This window comes from Phallusia mammillata, chromosome 2, assembly GCF_965637545.1.
Source record: "Phallusia mammillata chromosome 2, kaPhaMamm4.hap1.1, whole genome shotgun sequence".
Taxonomy (NCBI): Eukaryota; Metazoa; Chordata; class Ascidiacea; order Phlebobranchia; family Ascidiidae; genus Phallusia; species Phallusia mammillata.
In genome coordinates, this window is record NC_137253.1 from 4718287 (window position 1) to 4737969 (window position 19683).

At 37.1% G+C, this 19683-nt stretch overlaps 1 protein-coding gene across 2 annotated transcripts; it reads right to left on the reverse strand.

Moving 5' to 3' along the window:
- Positions 1-248: 248 nt before the first annotated feature.
- Positions 249-15327, reverse strand: LOC145213711 (uncharacterized). 2 transcript variants are annotated; one of them, XM_080082084.1, is made up of 6 exons: positions 12551-15327; positions 9294-9338; positions 7824-7880; positions 6883-6959; positions 3310-3509; positions 249-2687 (listed from the first exon to the last, which is right to left on the reverse strand). In XM_080082084.1, exons 1-6 carry the CDS (start codon positions 12630-12632, stop codon positions 1172-1174), a joined length of 1977 nt encoding a protein of 658 aa, XP_079938210.1. In that variant the 5' UTR covers positions 12633-15327; the 3' UTR covers positions 249-1171. The 2 variants fall into 2 exon arrangements, with proteins under 2 accessions (XP_079938210.1, XP_079938211.1); XM_080082085.1 differs by lacking the exon at positions 9294-9338 and having other exon boundaries at positions 12551-15325.
- Between the last annotated feature and the right edge of the window lie 4356 nt (positions 15328-19683).

Below are 19683 nucleotides of genomic sequence, written 5' to 3' on the forward strand. Positions count from 1 at the left end.
AGTGTGCTGTCGAGCAAGGATACGTGATTACCCTCTCGTTCAAAAAACGCCTTTACAAACTTAGCGACACTTAGCTTTACTTTTCTCAAGTTGAATATCCGTATTTACCAACAACATTATGTTAGACTCTGCATCTGCATGTAGTAACCTACATCTATGTCTTGCAAAGGTCTGATTGTAAAATTTAATATTGCTTCAAAATTTCTCGTTCAGTCCAAAAATTCACTCCTTAAAGTTTTCTCTTGGAACTTATTTAATGACGAATAAAACTCACAGCGTTTCGAGATACAAGTGTTTGGTACAGTAACACTATGATACACAAACAAAAAGTGGCAAATTGTGTTGGGAACAAACACAAAACAAGCAACAAACAATAACAAAGTTGTTTACGATCCGAAACCTATGCCATATGACCTTGTACAACCTTATAGCGTTTTTTGCTGCCATTTCAAACTTAATTCACACCAGTGGTTTTCAACCGCGGGTCCGCCAAGTATATTACAATTATTACAATCTCAATTGCAAAATGCAAGGTGTTGAAGGATCAGAAATCACGTGGAAGTCAACGCTCTACTTCGGCTTGCAGAAACATCATTAGAACCGCGTTTAACACGTATGATATCAAACATACAGCAGCAAACTTTTCATTAAATTTAATGTTTCATACTTTTTTTGAACTACATATTTTTGTCGTGGTTACATTTTGGGTTGATTTTGAAAGTCCACCGGTCGGCAAAGTTGGTTTTAAAAGTTTACCGGTCCGCAAGCTTAAAAGGTTGAGAACCACTGATTTACTCGACAAAGTTTAGATTGATTTTGTGCAATGCAAAGGAATGGTAAACAACAAGTAAACAAAATTGAAGAAGTTGCACAGGCAAGTCTGTGTTTGTGTGAATTGAATTTGTAAACTTTGTTGGTTGTTTTCTTCTTTGTCAAAATAAGCAAGTTTTTTTAAAGTCATGAACATATTTTACGAAACTGTAGCTGCTGGAAATACATTGCAGTGCATATGTTTTAAAAATCGCTATTGTCATTATCAGTAGAATAACTGCATTTACTTTAGAAACTGTCGTTGGAAACTTTCAACAATTAATCACAAATCAAGCAAAACTGGCAATGTAAAGAAATGCTCAATAAAATGAAAAAAAGAAACTTTCTCACAAAGAGGAAGCTAATAAACACGATCCTGGATCCTGTAACATTCTGGAGGATGCGACTTCTTTCTCTTCCTGATAAAATCATGAACAGTTGCACGAAAACTGGGACGTCGTGTCTTCTCTCTGATAACCGAACTCTTCTTTAAACTCGGAGATGTCGGAGCAGAAGAGGTGGATGACCAGCTTGGATCGTTCGACCAGTGGCCATTTCCCATTGATGGGGATAAGGAAGAGTTAGAAGTGTGAAAACTGATCCTCCCGTCATCACTATCAGCTAGGGATGCGTTGGAAGATCGGATGCTTTCTCCAATAGTACACGTGGATGCAATGGATGTTTCTGAAATAGCGGGAGTTGGTCCAGGCGTTTGCCGGGAGTTTGAAGTGGAAGCAAGGTTTCCTTTGAAAAACTGCATCAGTAGATTCCCAGGAGGACTCTTCTTACTTTCTTCCGCCTTAAGTTTGTTCTTATTCCTCCTGCGTCCGTCCAGGAGAGGAGAAACTGGAGCACGGGTGCTTCCGAATCTCACCCAGCCGTTTTCCTGGTTTTCTGGGATGCCGTTCGGGAAGAAGCGGAATTTGTTTGAGGATGCGAGCAGAGGAGCAGATTTAGGGGGAATATTTGCAGCATCCGGAGAAATTCCTCCATCTTCAATTGCTTCTCCATCAGAATGAATTGAAATCTTTAAACATTTTTTATTCAATGAGGTTTTTCTCTGTGGATTCTTGTTATCATCCGCAGCAGATGAAGATTGAAAGTTCATCTCCGCTTCTTCAACACGCGACCGACTTTCACACAACGAGGGATTGGATGATAGAGAGGACTCGAAATTTGATGAAAACGGATCATCTTCAGCGGTGGAAAAATCGCTCAAATCGAAATTCTCATCCGTGCTTACTGACATTTTGTTTCCGTCAGATGACGCTCGAGATCTCGCTGAGTCATCATTAGGATTGCAGAAACGAGTTGCCATTGCACTGTCGATAGTGTGGTACTTGTTGTGTTGGTAGAGGCTAGTTTTTCGCGCAGGAGAAGAGCACCTCGGCATAGTGGACGCAGGGTCATTTTCTGCATCCGGTTTCTCATTAAGAGTCTCCAGTGACATGCACTTCGACTGGGGACGCTGAAAACCGTGTAAGGATTGATTTGTCTTTAGAGCGGAAACAGCGCTCCTCCTACTTCTCTTCCCTCCCTCCTGGAATGGATTCCCATTGTTGTTTCTATCGGATGACATTGACCAGCTTCGGAAGATGGGAGAAAAACCCTCGGAAGACTTCTCACTTCCCGGTGAAGTCTGCTTCTTATAGTGATCCCTTATCATGTGAGCTACTTGACTGAAGCTCTTTTTCCTGTTCCTCTTTGGAGTGGGAGTTGAGGAGTTGAGGAGAGTTTGATACCGGAGGCTAATGAGGCGGAATGCGAGGTGGAAAGCCTCCTCCGCGCGTTGGAAGGACTCGGCTGCGGATGTCTCCACAAAGTAGCAGGAGGAAAGTGTGTTGGCTATCCTCTCTCCTTCGGACCTTTTTACTTCTCTGTAAAGAAAATAAATCTTGAATTCGTGTTATGGATTTAGCTGATAGTATATGTATGACACATTAGCACATTTGATCATGTGTGGGGCCTATGGTTTCGTTGAAAATGATGGTGCAAGCATTACTAACTTAGTACGTTTACTTTACTGTAAAGAATGTAAACATTTAATCTGTGTTCTGTTTTATGGCCTATAAGTTATGTTGTTTTTAACAATGTTTACAAGAAGCTTTATAGTACAGTAATGTATCCATGTTGATGGCGCAAGCAAAAACAATAAGTTCTGGTAAACTGTGCAAAAAACAAAACAAAAGCGGGATCCCAATCAATCATATCGGCACGTTTTCAAGCTTATGGCAATTAGCAGATGATAACCAATAACAAACTTAATATCGTTTCAATCTATGCGCCAAGGTTATTTCTCATACTTAATCTGTGTGATCAAGCCCAAGTAAAACGATTAAGTTTTCACTTAAAACAAAATCAGGTTTAGAATTTTACTTAACGCCTGAGGCTGCTACGAGTCTAATTTCTATCCTACAGGTCAGGGAAGAAATCAACATACATAATCTGTTTTAGACTCATTAAAACATAACATTTAAAAAGTTTAGGTTTTTTTTGTACCTGTAATGATCTAAGTCACATTTATTTCCCACAAGCAATATGGGAGGCAGTCCGTTCTGGTTGGATGATTTCACGTGACTCAAGCGTATGTCATGGGCCAGTGAGCACGCATATTCGAATGAATCGCGACTGCAGACGCTGTACACAATCAGATAAGCGTCACATTTTCCAACATATTTCTTCAACGAAGTTTGATGATTCTGTAAAACAAAGTCACAAATATAATAACTCATGAACACTACACTTTATTTAATCATAAACATTACTGCCAAGGTACTGGTGTATATAGAATACATCGTTCAGACGTTTCGATCGTCACTGAACCTGCACTGATGATGACAACAGAGATTGTCGAAACGTCTCAACGATGTATTATATATACACCAGTACCTTGGCAGTATTGTTTATGATTAAATAATAACTCATATTTCATAAATTAAACAATTACTAATGTAACAAACCCTAATTGTAAAATCAGTGGTTGCAATTCTGTGCTACTGGATCTGTTTTGGTGTTTAAAGTTGTGAGTAACATAACGTTAGTCAGCAAAACCGCATGGTCTATGCCAGAGGCCATTTAACACTGCTAAAGTCTGGAATTTATTCTGTTCCATCTCGCTTATATCAGTGTAGTTTTAATCATTTGGCCCCAAATCATAGTTGCATTCAATATCCTTTCGCTATTGTGGTATACCGTTGTTTGAATATAGTAGATGCGTTTGTATTAAAAATAGCCCAAGCTACTTTTGTATTAGAAGATGAACTACCACTATTACTAAACCAGCCAGTCTCTCTTTCAACGCTTTTCTTGGTTGTTTCAAGTGGTTATGTTTCAATATTTGTGTATGAACACGTCGCGCAGGTCATAACAAGTTACCGGAAAACCAATCAATCTCATTGAAGTTGAAAGCATCCCTTTACTCTAGCAAGTCCAAAGCAAGCATAAAAAAAACGAGCCCGATAGGAACTTCGCATATTAGGTTACAAGCTATTGTTTGATGAACAAAACCCGAGGTTCGATTTACAGGAAAAGACCACTCCTTCAAAATTAATTTCCACAACATCAAATTCGTAATGTTGAGCAACAAACACAAAAACCATAACAAAGATAAAGAAATAAAGGAAACGTTTTTTTGATTTAACGAAGCGTGATTATGCGTTAAGGGATAGTTTGATTGTTTCGTAACAAACAGAACCGCTGTTTGTTTCAAACTATTGTCCCAGGGGTCGTAAAGCACGCGATTGTAAACCTGCCGGTTGTTGATTGTTCTGTGTTCTAAAATAGACTGGTTTTAGAACTCAACTGTTGCCCGGAAACGCGACGGGGTTACTTGAGTTCAAAACGTCAATCATTCGTTACGCGTCGGTTGGTTTGTCACGTGGTTTAACTAGCTGTTGTTGGTGCATGTTGTGAAAATTTGGCTTTTATGTCTGATTAAACAATTTATGGGCACTTTTCTGTTGTATGCAAACAGTTGGCAAGCTTTTAAATGACATAATTGTAAACGTCATTTGCAGGAGATCAACTTAAATTGTTATTTGCGTTGGCACGTTGAATAGTTCTAACTAAAAATCTATGTCAATTTGAACTATTTTACAAACTGTGGCGACAAAGCAATTACAAATCTGTGCATTTGTTTCACAAATCGATTTAAACACGAAAATCGATAACAACTTAGCAAATCTGATTAGTTTTCCAAACTTAATTACAAGCAGACATCAATAAAACGCTCTACATCATTTCGTGCTACAAATTCCAATGAAGTTACCACTTGGGATATTTTAAGGGCCCTGTACCCCTAAACCGACCCCTATTCGTCGGAAGTGAGTCACCCTTTTTTAGTTTACCCCCAAAACACCCGAATCGAGTTGCGAAAAACAGAGTTAGCACGCGTGAGTGATTCCATTGACACCAATCAGTCTTGTAGGAATGAATGGTGAAATTTAGCCGACAACTTTGTTTTTCGCAATGTAGTACAACTTGTTGACGAGATAGAGGTGAAGAGGTTTTAGAGTTCGTATGTGCTTTATTGCCGACGTTTAGTGAAAAAAAAGCACACCAGTATGCCTTTTTAAAGTATATGTCTTTAAAACCAATTAATTATAGGAAGGCCTGAACTGACGATTACGGTTTGACTTAGTTAGGCTTAAAGCGGCGAAATTCGGACAGTAGAACTGTTTATTAAAGCAAAACTATCAGGCTTTTGGATAAATAAACATATACTTCACTTGTTGTACATTATCCGTTTCTTATTCAACTAGAAAAACTGCGAATCTTTATTGCCTCCGCTAGTAATAAAAAAGACGATTTCTTACTGTGTTAGAAAACGGCAAACGTGCTTAAAACTCTTATGAGCTACAGGAAAACCAAAAAAAACATTTGGATTGCTTGAAGCTGTTAAAAACACAAGCAGTTTTAATGTGCATGCTCCAGGTAGCTCAAAATAACTGCAAGACCACAATAACGACGCCACTTTTTATGATAAATGCACTTTCGAGGTAATTTTCGGCCATTGGTTCTCTACGGCTTCACTGCGGTGGTAACAGTACTCAGACTTTCTCTCTAATTGCAACTTAAACATCGCCGAAGATTTATGGGCTTTAGAATTGTAAGCTGTGTGGCCTCCTAGGTGGTCGGTTGTGAAGGTTCAGCGCGCAAAAAGCGATAATCTCGCTGTTGTACATGAAAAACTGCGCATCTGTTAACGTCAAAGAGGACCCCGTTGCTCGGCTGAGCGGCAAACAAGTTGGGTAAACAAATTTCCACCATAAATTTATTCGCTGTACGATTCATGTCACGCTGAAACGCGAACGGGCGCATTAAGTCGAATATTTCTTCTTGATTCGATAACAATTGTTTGCATTTCGTTCAGGTCTTGATCAAACGATGACGTCACGCAAAAAATGCAACGTCATTCATAAAGGTATGACGTTGAACGAGTCCTAACTCCGATAACTGTTCTAAACTTATGCTATTACCTCAATCAAATAGAGTCACAAATCCAGTTTAGTTTACTGCGATATAGCGATTAGAGCAGAGTATAAAGTTTGTAAATTAACGAGGCATCTGCTTTAAAATTAGACATATTATTGTATGCTGTATGCTAGTACAAAGACATGTAAATGTTGTGTAAAAACCGTTTAATTAGTTAGTTCGTGGAAAAGAATAATTTCCACACACGATGGTCTGCTTGAACTAATCCTTTATAAACTCGGTAACTGGTATCACCCATTCTCTAATCTATAATTGAAGTTTGCTTGTAACAGCTAACGGAGGAACAACTTATATTAATAGCCACGTGCTTAACCAAGCGTGAAAGCATCCATCTGGACTTGACAGAATAACAACCGACAATAGGGGGTAATAAAAACAGCTTTCAAGGGGGCTATATTGGGGGACGTGACCCAATGAGTAAGAGCAATTTAGGGGTATACGAAAAACAAACTCAATCGTTAAAACCATATTTTGCACCCCTAAATCCCGGTTGCAAAATTGGAAAACGGATTTTTTTCATGCGAAAAAAGCGTCTGAGATTTTTTTAAATTTGGAAGAAAACCTTGTAAACAACAATACCTTGCAGTAAGTGGCGTCACATATTTCAGCTGTAACAGGAGTTCCTGCCAACGTAAGGTCGTGTTGATAGGTGATTTCTATAAAAATGGAGATAGTTGAGTTATACGACTCCCTATCCAGGAAATAATTTGACAGTTTTATTGCACAATGGCGCCACCGCAATTGTTTATGGTTGTAAAATAGAAAATAACCGCAGAATAGGTAATTTAGTTGTAAATAAGTTTTATAAAAGCAACGTTTTTCTTTCGAAACGGAAATATATTTCTAAGTTCTCAACATTTTGAAGACACATTAAACATTTTTTGGTAAAGGAACAAGAAAAATTGGATAAAAAACGAAAAATTATACGTTGCGCAAAACAGATACTCGGGTAAACAACTTACATATTTTTTCTAAAATCAATCAATTTTTTACCAAGAGAGATCAAGTGTTGTTTATCAACTTTTGCGTTTGTCTTAATTTTGTATTACTAGCGTTAAACTTTCGACAGCCCCGTATATTCGTTGAAAAACGAATTTGCTTCAGTTTATCAGTTAACAATTGTTCCACAAACGTTTTGACAAGTTGTCATGGAAAAGATAACAAACAATCCCATCTCCACGGAGAAAATCGTTCAACATTATCACTAGAACATGACCTTTACCCTCTTTTTCGTTTTAAAGCCAAATTTTCACGGGTTTATGGTGCGAACGCGTTTTGTCCAAACCGCAAGACATTAATCGCTTATCGCAGCTAATGTAGGGTCAAAAATTTTGAACCGTGTCTGGGTTGATAAGGAGATCATTAAGCCGATGCGTTACTACACCTACAAGAGATATATTGTTCGCTTTCTAACATGTGTGTGGTATTTAGTGCAGGCGCAAACGCCCTTTCAACCTCTGAGGAAACGAGTCCTAACGTCAAAAGTAGAAAGTTTTACTGATAAAAGAAAAATAGTTTACCTGTTCCAGTGGCGTACTCCCCAATGAATCGTTTGGTAAGGAATCGGACCACCAAAGCTGGAAAAACAACAACAAAATGTAAACACAAGTGCCCAATCGGGATTAATTACACGTCGCTCAAGTCTGGGGGCAGTTTATCACGGACCACACATGTTAGGGAAATTTTTCCCATGTTTCAATAATTTTTTGATGTGTGAGTATTTCTATTTTGGCATTTGTTAAATTAATTTTAACCTTAAATTTGTTGTTTAGCAAGTATTTTACAATTTGTAAAACATTCTTTCGGTAGTTTCATTTCATGTGATAAATGAGATATTGTTTCGAAACAACAGTTTTTAAAAACTTCTTCATAATTTTTTCATACGTTTTTCTTTTTATTCACTTGTTTGTTTTTTTCGCATTACATACAATGTTGGGATTCGACTCACTGCAAACTTAGCAAACCCCATTAGATTTTACAACACAAACAAAAATGACAGCTTAAGCACGGTTACGAAATATACATCAGCTATGCACACAAGTCAGACCTTTTATCTGTGCAAATAGCAAACGTTGAAGTAGTTTACGATTGGGCGTATTCACGTTTTACGAGAATTTACAGCAGGTCAGACACCGAAATTTCGGTAATTGCCCGGTGAAAGGACAGGTGATGTCACGTGATTTATTGTCGTCATGCCCGAGATACGACGCTCCACTTGGTAACCCAGCAACCGGCCGGAAAATTTTAAAGTTGTTTATTGACTTTTTATCTCGTGTACACTAAGGTAGACTTTGATTTTCAATAGAGGCCTAATACTGTTTATGACAAGTTTAGCAAGGTTTAAAAAGGCAGTTCGAGGCATTTGTATTGTTTATTCCCGCTTTTTCATTGTTTATTCGAGGATTTTTATGAAATATTTTTCTGATCTTTTTCCCAAGCGAAATATTTTCTCTCAAATTCCAAAGATTTTTTGCTGGTTTAACTCCGTGATGTAATAGGTCAATGTTTTGATTTATTTGCATGCCAATTGTTAGTCTGCTTCTTACAGGCAGATTTTAATGGTTGAAAAAATGTAATGACAATGATATACTTTTTGAATTGCATGTTATTGAACATAATTGGACATTTATATTTAAGTGTACCTTTTATTATAATAGACCTAAAATGTATGAATGGTGAAACTAAATTTTCACTTCGAAACAGACGTGAATGCAAAACAAAAAATCCATGAAAACCAATTTAACTTACATTGAAAACAAAGGAAGCTAAATTGTTTAAATCCACTACAATTTAACAAACTTTACAAATAAGGCGAATCGACGGACTGACACTGAACATTCTGTCGGAAAGTCGGGGATAAATTACCGCTGTAGAATTTTAATTACGGGACAACGTTATTGACCGGTTATTACCCAAGATGTAATAAGGATTCGTAAAGCATATGTCGCTCATAATACGACTGTAGGAAATGAACGCTTATAATTACCCACTTATTATCGATGTCCTCTGCCTATACTTCATATAATCACTGTAATCTGTAAACAACAATAGCAGAGTCGGTCTTGATTTCAATGAAAAGCTTGTTTCGTTTTTTGGGTTTTTTTGCGAAAAAAGGGTCATATGGTAAAGTTTAAGCAGAATTACTTGATATAAATGCGTCACATATGTTATGCGAGATTTTGTATGTGCTGGTTTTGTACATATTGCCACATTGTTTATACGTATTTGTCACCTGTGTTATTAAGTGTTTGCAGCTTTTGTTTTGTTGTCTACAAGTTTACATATTATTTGCCAAAGATTCATAAGACAAAACAAAGACTTGTTTTTCGGACAAATTTCACATACTTTTCAGAGCAAGTCGTAAACACAACAACCCTTTTTAACCCCCTGAAAAGACAGAATAACCCCCAATTCACCCTCTTACAATCGGAAATGTTTTTTAATCATTTTTCCGCGAACTCCTACAACCAGACCCAGTGACGTCATTCTGGGTGAAGTTTTGATACGCTCCATTGACCCGGAAGGTAGGGTAAATTTACAAGGCCGTTAAGCGTGTTTTGAATCATTGGAAAATCTGGTGAACGCTCTATGTTGAGATACGCCTTGTGAAAATGAAGGATTAATGTGATTTTAGCTGAAAGTTGTAGATGTTTTTTGTCGCTTGTTGTCTCTGATTAATCTTGTTTTTGTTTTCTAAAGCGAAAATAAGTTGATTCATGAAGTTTGACAAACATAGGGCAATAGCCGAGAAAATACTTTTTAAATGTTTAGCAAACAACGTACTTTTTCGCTGCACTACTTTTTCGTTGAATTTTTACACATGGTATTGTTTACCAAACAGCTTCTTGAAAATTGATTCTAGGAACCATTCTCTGTTCTATTGCAATACCCATAACGGCAAGTTTGGTAACGTTTGTTGCCAGGTAAATATCTGTTGGCGTAATATTTTGCAACAAAAGTATTCAGTGTATTATGCACAAAGTAAAAGCTTTTGATAACGTTTTTGTTAAATCATTTGTCCCAGGGAACTTTGAGAATGTAATGTCGAAACGCACGTCTACACATAATCAATTCGATCAGCAATTAGTAAAGACAGGCAACGTGTGCAAAGCTGTCATAAACTCGGTAAACAAAACCTGGGAGATATCCTGACATGCTTAGTCACGGTTGAAGTTAGCTCTGTTGTCGGATATAAGTCCGAATTTGACAACTGCAATCTCAGTGGACGCATACAAGCTTTGACTGTTATCTGATTGGTCAACTGACTGCCTAGTGTGACGTCACACAGAGTGCATTATCAGTGTTTACGTCAGTGATTTTGGCGCCAGTGCTAGATGCATTAACGTTTCGTGGTGCAGCCCGCTGTGTTAAAATTCCAGTGAATCAATCAAAATACAAGATTTTGGAAATTTAACAGTTTATTGAAAAGTTGTTAATAATTTTGCCAGTTTACGATGTTATTCAATTTTATTATTATATCACTTATGATAGCATGAGCATTTGCCAAAACGTTTAAACAATAAAGCATGTCGCTTTTTACGTCTATTTGGGCCGTTATTTTCACCATTAAATTTGTGAATGGATCCGTATTTAGTGTTTCAAATTATTATGTTTTGTCAAACTTAATACTATGACGCAATAAATGCTGTTTTTTCTACTACAGGAGACGTTTTATTTGTTGCTAGCAGAATTACGTCATTTTGACTGACACCAAACAAATGTGGAAAAACATGGTTTTAAGACCATATTATATGTAATATAGAACTTGTTTGACCTTCAAGCGATTTTACCTTAGCCGGATAAAACCACATTCGTGATTCACATGAGGCCGAAACCCGGATTTTCTGGTTTAAATTTCACTTCCAAGGCAAAAGAATTTAGCTATACCTGACCTAGGTTCAATCTAACCACTGTATTAAGTCTTAACTGCGCGGTTTTATCATCCTGCGGTCGTTTCAAAGTTTGAAACAGTTTCAGTTCACTTTTAATAAGACAGAAAACGAGCTTTTTGTCAAGTTTTTGTTAAAGAAATTCTATTAACATTTTTGAACAACTACAGTACATTGTGTTTACTTTTTATTATTTGTAAGACCTAAAAAACCAGGTTGGAAAGTTGGTTTTTTCAAAAAGCTTTAATTATTTAAACATTAATCCCAATTATGACGAAAATTATAACCCGAATAAAGTAACATGTAAAAGGAATGAGTAATCAAGAACATTTTCGATGAACAACTACACAAAGTTAGGTCGTTAACCTACTTTAACCAATTTCTGCTTTGCACATAAATAAACGCAGTTTCCACGAACAAAGATTAAATGGTACTTCTCTTTAAACACCCAAAAGTCTCGTATATCTTCCTAAACCCCAAGCATAAAGCGGTCGCCAGAACCGATTGATTCTTTACGAGATACCGGTGCTGGTGCGGGTGGTTGATTGACGGCTGAACTGATAGTGGGAGGCGAAATTTTAAGTGGTAACAAGCGGCTATGGCTTCATTAAGTGATGCCGTTATGTTATGTGGTGTGATGCCACAGATTATGGTCGTCATTTTTGACAGCATTTCATGCACATTTTGCCTACATTGGCACGCTATCGTCAAAAAGCTGTTGACTTGAACCAAAACGTTGCTTTGATTTGGACATTTTAAAGACGATTTAATGGTTTTGGTGTTGTTTTTTGGCGGTTGTATTTCTTTGTGTTATACCATACATGAACTGATTTGCTATCACTTTTAAAAGGGCTTAAAATGGTTTTAAAGTTGTTTAATATACCGCTACACGATAGTTTCTTCACAGTTTGACAAACATTTTAGCACAAAAACGGAAAAACTAATGTTTTGACAAAGTCGCTTTACAACAAAGAAACGGATCCCTGCGATATTAAATATATTGAATTTTTCATGCAGTGTATAGGTATAAAATATTTTTTCCTAAAGGGACATTGTAATTTTGTTTTGTTTTATTATATGCAGTCAGACCAATAGACCAGTTCTTTCTTGGAACTAAACCTTCAAAAAACCTGAACAATAACCCACTAGTATCATCTGTCTGACTTCGCCTAAACATTACACCAAGCAATTTCAGCAAACTAAACGCTCAAATCCAGCTAAAAACTGCCACAGGGTCTAATAACACAACAGACTGAGACTTTAAGTAGAAGCAGATTGCGTGTTAAGCACCTCAGCTTATAGCATGGATTACTTTTAACGCTGACCAGACCGGGCTCGAGCTGGGTAAAAAGGCTTACCGGATTTTCCAACGTTTTGGTCGCCGAGTACCACGAGCCTCACTGGGGGTGCCGTGTTGTTATTCACACTGTATCTTCGCATAGTGCTGGTTGTTTGGTTGTACCAGTTTTCTGTTTCCTAATTTTGAGCAGTTACATATACATCATTACAAAAAAGCTGTCGTGGAAAAAAGATTTAAGGATTAAAAACGTGCAATAAAAACAATAAAATGTAACACTGCATACAATGTGTCTAATGCCTTACTAACTAATATTGACGAAGTTACGATCCCGGCTTTTATCAAATCAAATACATGTTGCTTTTATTTGTAGGTAACTAACATTCATTTTACTAACCGACGTATGTTTTGAAAATACTATTTTTTTAAATCATTCTGACATACATACATGGCCAGAAATGCTAAAACATGTCACCAATCTGTTCAAACTATTTCGAATGTAAAGTTACATTGATGTTGGTAACAATACAGTAACCCGATACAAACTCAAACATTACGTCAAGCATAATATTTGCTTTATGCCGTAACAATGTTTTTGTTTCCTATGCCACAACAATACAGCGCATTTGTCCCTTACTTTTAAAAATTCACTATTACTTTTCAAACAAAATAACATTTTTGCTAAACCTTGGTTGAATCTTTAGTACAGGCGAAAACCCCAACGCAAGCTTTTATAAATGCAATTCGTTTTTTTGCCTTAATGTCAACCTAGAACTGATTAAATTATAAAACAGCCTGTCTCCTATTTGAATGCGAAACAGGCCAAAATGCGCTCCCTGGTACATGTGTTAAAAAATCATTAAAATTTAAATACATTAGTAAGTCTGTTCACAACGTTGTGACGACAATTCGTGTGAAAGGTCATCGCCCGCGAGGTATTCACGTGGTTTACTGGTTCCACAATGTCCAATACTGGGAAAAGTTGACCCACTAAGAGATAAACAACTTGGTTTTATCAAATCCTACAAGCTTTGTTCACAAACAGCTTTGTCAGCCAATCGACGTTGTGCTAATATTTGTTTGGACACGATACCGTAAGTTATGCAGATAAATCGAAAACTATTGTTGTTAGCTGATTGGTTTTCAAATTTTCGGAGAAAAGAGAAAACTATTTCTGCTAATTTGTTGTTGCGTAAGCGCATTTTTTGACAAAGCATCTCGATAGGAATTTGTCCGCACAAATTTCCTTAGTTTCATGCCCGACACAGCACATTTCACGATAAAAGTCGTTAAATTACATGAATTTTTTGTAAAGTAAAGTAAAATATGGTTCATACCAGAGTTGTAAACGGGCCTGCAATTGGAGCCCGAACCCGAATCCGAATCGTTTTTGAGAAGCCCGTTTAGGCCCGAAAGTTTGATTGACAGGCAACACCAAAGCAACAGACACAACAGATAATTGGTCTTCAACATGGCGTTTTAGGGCTGTTTGACATCAGGTCAGGTCCAGCAACTGGCTACTTAGCCAGTGAAATATAAATAAAACACCTTAAAAATCCTTCAATTTTTTAACAAACTAAAATGTAGGCGCACTAATTAGTTTACCATATAATTGTGATAATTGCTTAAATTAACATATTCATAAGTTAAGGCTGGGCTAAAGTTCAAGTAATTCAGTACCAAGTTTACAAGAGTCGTCGTAATTATGGGGAGGGTTTGTAAATTGCCTCCATAAATAGACCGAAGATGCGATGCTATGAACTGGACCAATTTAAATGAGCATTTTCTTCTACACTGTAAAACATACTGATGTTTATTCCAATTGCTAAACAGATATGATCTTGTAAAAGCATAGAGCTAATAAATAATAAGCTGCAGACAGTGCACACTGTTTCGACCTATAAGGTTTCATCAGTGCAGCTGGTGACGAGAGATCGGCCGCATTGGCTAGTGTAGCCATTCAGATATGATCTTCTTTAAGCAAAATTTTCTGCAAAGCTGATTTATTTAAACGTGTCACATAGCACCGACAATTGGAAACCTTTATTTTACTTCAAATTTTCACACAAAAACTGCCCAAACGTAAGGAAACTAACATAATTCAATACAACCTTCTTAAGGGTTCAACTAAACTTAGCATATCTCCTTGAAAGTGTCTATTTTACACACTGCAAACTGTATGCTAAATACCACTTACAATTCTGAACTCTTTATAGCCGGTTAAAAGGCAATAAAACCCGGCATCTTATAGTAGGCGGCATCGATTATTTACTTCGAGTCGCCCACAGCTGTCTAATACGCGGCAAACTTACATTGTAGAGTGCTGCATATCCAGACACCAGACAGACATAATCGTAATCGTAAAAGCCTACACAGAATTGAGACCGCTTCACAAATCGCCTGCCGTCTCATATGATCTGTGCGGAAACTAGGGACACCAGAATAGACATATTTTATTGACGAAGTGTCTGTGTCATGGCGTAATATCTATATCGGTACAGCACACGCCACACGCAGCGATACTAAACAAACAAAAATGCCTGAAATATGCTAACGGTATCTGTACTCCATGAGATTTTACACAGCTCTTTCAACATACAAACGTTCTTTTCTGCGTAAAGTACTTCCGAGATAATGAAATCCAATATTTTGTCAAAACCTGAAAACAACATTGTTTCTGATCGGACATTGCCAATTTAAACTTCCTTCAACAAGACTTTAAAATGTTCACAACTGCCGTCCGTGGCACCATCATTCGAGTGTCGACTCTTAGGTCGAGGCCAGAGCAGTTTGTTAGCCACACGAGCGCAAGAAAAAGGTTTCAGCCGCCAGATTGACAGCGATAAGGCCGCCTCAATATCGCACCTACCCTCTTGTTCGACCGCAGCACGCGAAAAAAAACGAGAGAAATCAGGTGCACGATGCCTTTTTCTGTATTTCTCATAGCTGCTTCTCTCGCTTTTTTATGAGCACTCGCATGTGATGTTTGTTTATCTTTATTGCTTGTTAAAGGGCTTGCGTAGCGATTAGAAGGCGTAATTGTTGTGTGCAATGTTTGTATCGGTTGCACTTGCGCCAGTTTCTACGGCAGTATTTGCACTGGTTGCATTTTACCACCTGAAACACTTAAAACGGACAAGTTTTTCATGTCCATTCACGAAATCAAGCAATTTGTTAAAGAAACGAAATCAACAAAAAATTGGTACATTTAATCAAACATCTTAAAAAAAGTAACCGGAATACCTCAAAGCCACCATTTTTCACACATACTGAATAGTTGCATGACAAACAACTAAAATATTTTTTATCTCTCAGTAAGTGTTGTTTGTGCTACAATATCCTCACCTTGCATAGAAAAAGCACTTTTTAAAGCATTAGACCAACATTTTCTTCCGGTGTATATAACAACCATACCATTCAGGAGCACTATACGCTAATGCAATCCCACTGCTACTGAGCGAAGATTAACGAATGGGACAACGTATATAAACGAAAAATCCTGGCATGGTTGACGTATTACAACCGCGGCATGCGTCTACCCACATGCTACTAATTGGACGAGTGTGACATAACAAAGCGGAAGTGCAACGTAACAAAGCGACTTGCGAGTCTAGGTTTTGTAAAATTTTGCTTTATTGCGTAACTGATACAGACCCCTGCGTCATCATAAACTACATAGAGCAAAAACACATGTTTTGCCCCTAATTAATTAAATTTATTGAGAACCATCTGTTGCTTTTGTGCCTCGATTTTCTCTCTTATGTAACAAATGTAGTCTCTTGCGTAAGCAGCATAAAAAAAATACTACAATTCGTCACAATCAATGTGCATTTGGTTAAAATTCCATGGCCGATCGTTTTAGCTTGGTTTTGCGCTCTCACGTTACGAAAGCTCGCTTTACATAACCCAGCATAAAACGGTGTAGCTGCAGCGCGTTCAGTCATGATCCACCAATTGTGCCCTCCACTATTTTGTGCTTTATAACGTTTTTTAAACGCTGCGCAGCTATTTCCGGCTTGGTGGATTGCATTGTGTTGCTATGTGCTCGTTTACCAAGCGAAATCAACTCAACTCAACAACTTTACTCAACTCATTACAGTTTCATGCCGACTAAACGTTTGGAAAGATGTGCAAAAATAACATACTGACGCTCCAGTTTTTCAACAGTTATACCAAATTCCAGTTTCTCGGTACTGTCTTTCCATCTGTTTACAACAAATCATTAAGAATTGAATAGGACAATAGCTTAGGTGTTGCCTGGAGTCAACGCGAAAAGGCCGAGAAGCTACAAACTGCCAAAGGGTCGAATTCTCGGGGTTTGATAGATTGGTTGAGATCTAATGGCCCTTGACAGATTCAAGGATAGAATCTATTGAAAGCACGTCAAGCGATTTACTGCTAGTGCTTAACCAGCTCCTAAAGGATTTTCAAGGACAATTGCAAACTTGTTGGTGGTTTTTACGCGTGCGATTTTCTAAAAGTTTCAAGTTTTGATTTTCACGGTTTTCGAGCAGTTAGAAATGACAACACCTTTATCTGTTTGCTTAGGACTTCTGCATTGACTTCGACAAACAACGATTTAATAATAAAAAAAAAACATTTGTAAAGTTAGATTTTTTCCTGCAATTGTATCAGAGTTTTTTGGTAAATGAAAATAGCGAAATACCTTAACTATTTTGTCCAATGTTTAGTTAATTGATCATTATCTAAGATAGCAATGTGTTATACATACTTTAAACAGCCTAAGTAGATACCGTTGATTACTATAGTGTTCATTCTATTTGAATAAGCACGCGACGATGCCAATTAAGCAAAGCATTATTTTGTTTCTAGGCTTACCAAATGGTTTTGTCAGCACTATGACTGTAATCTCAAAACTTGAACCTTACTGGTGATAAACTAGATTTCCAGGTTAAACACAGCCACAAAAATGTTCAGTTATCTTTTTATCTTACAGATTAGGCATTCACCCAAAAGTTTTACCCCGGATGAAATCGGCAATGCTGTAATTACCGTAAGGTTGCTGTAATTATGGTAATCTTTATCAGACAACTTCGCAGCGGAATAGGGCAGAGATATTATCTGAGTCTTTGGTGAAAAACCCTTTGCAGAATGTTGCTAATACTGCCACACCTTTTTCTTCTAATCATTATAAACAAACCTGACTCATCAGAGCGAAAAATTTGGCTGTAAACAGTTTAATGTTTCCACTTGTTGTTTGTCATTTGTCTCAGTTAGTTCTTGCAAATTTCATTGATATGCTACATCAGTTAGTTCTGTAAGGTCAATTTGTTTACTTCCAACTGAGCATTTGTCAAACGAATTGCTCAACAAAATAACGTTTGAAGCACGCGAACCTTCTGAACTTGTCAATACAATGTCCTCAAATTAAAATTGAAAATGTAGATCACACTAAAGAAAAGTTCGAAAATCGATTTATTGTCGGGCATTTTGCAAATCCTTCGCCGTTGCAATGGTATTGTCATATCGACCCTACAGCGCGAACTCCAGGGTCAAACGGGTTCATTTCTTGCCAAATCTAATCACAACGAAGTGCTTGAAACAGCAAAAGCTTTGCAAATCTTTTGTAGGCAACCTTATTGGTATCATCACTGTGAAAAAATTTGACATGTAACACGATGTAGCTTTTAAATATCTTACGTAGTAACGCAACGTCATTCGGCAAGATTACGTAAGCATACGTCATAGGCATTAAAAACTGTATTGGTTGAATAAATTAATTAGGCGTTTGAAAATTGCTCTGGTTTGTTACTGCAGTGGTCGGCAACCACTGGTCCGCGGCCCTGTGCCGGTCCGTGAGGAGTTTGTTACCGGGCCGCATAAAACTTGCTCAAGGTTCACTTTGAATCAAAGTTGTAATATTTGTCATTAGTTTTCAGTGCTGATTATTTGTGTTTTTTTAAGGCCGGTCTGTGATATAAAATTTTAGTTTCAAACCGGCCCGCAGTGCAAAAAAGGTTGCCGACCCCTGTGTTACTGAACAAATGTATCACTTTTATGTTTGACTTCGCATTCCATATAATTTTGTTTCTCATGTTTTTGTTAAATATCTTTGTGGCAATAATAATGACAAGCAGAATAACAGCTGTTTTGCCAATAACTGGATTTCACATAAACAGTAAATTGATACAGTTGGGTTCCAGAAAATGAGCAGATTGTGTTCAACATACGAAAAAAACAGCAAGAGACAAACAACTTTGGTTTGAAAAACATGTTTGCGGTGATGAACATAGCTTAAGGTTAGGCAACGTAGTAGGAGAAGTACTATACAACCATATCAACTTTTTCTTCTATCCAGTTATCGTTTCAACTTACATTCAACCTTTACACGCCCACACAATTTCGTTGAAACTTCGTATTGTCGTATACGTAGAACGTCACTGCGTCGGAGAATTAACGTTACGCTCATCTTTACGCAAATAAATCGGATAATTGAATCGTAAAGTGCTTTGTTGAGCTTAAAATAAATTTCCCCTAAATAGATTTAAAACTTGCAGTCCCGAGAAACGCCTTGTTAGAATATAGTTTGTTAAAACTTTTTGTAGATATAAAACGCATCTGCGCTAAATTAACAGACAGTTGTTTTATTAGTGTAGTTAAATTGATGAAGCGTATATATGTATAGGCAACCATGTAGCGCCAATGGCCTATATTGATATGCGCTAAACTTATTAATCTAAATAAATTAAAATATGTTGACTTAAAGAACTACGAAAAACCTAAACAAACGGTCTCCAAATTTGTGAAATTTGAATTCTAGTATGTTTCTGTTTCGTGTTCAAATTGTAAGTTTTAAAAGTGCAAATTTGCCTGAAATTTGACAGGTAAAAAGCTCGGCAAATACATTTCCATTATGGACGTGTGCGGGTGTTTTCGGACTTGAACTTGTGTTGTTTTTGTGCAGCACTTAAACCCACTTAGTGTAAAACACCTTTTCTTTTGTTTGACAAAGAATTAAATTGATTGTTTAACAAACAAACTTCGCGCTCTAAAATGGAAAGTAAAACTGCTTCGCAAAGAATTCTCGACAAGAATTGAGCGTTTAAAATAGTTTAAAGTTCATTGCAGTACGCGCAAATTAAAATTGAAGTCTTGTCAAATTTAGGAGGAAATAAGATTTTAAATTTGTTTTGCCTATGGATACTCTTTCTCTATTGTTGTTCGCCAAGAAAA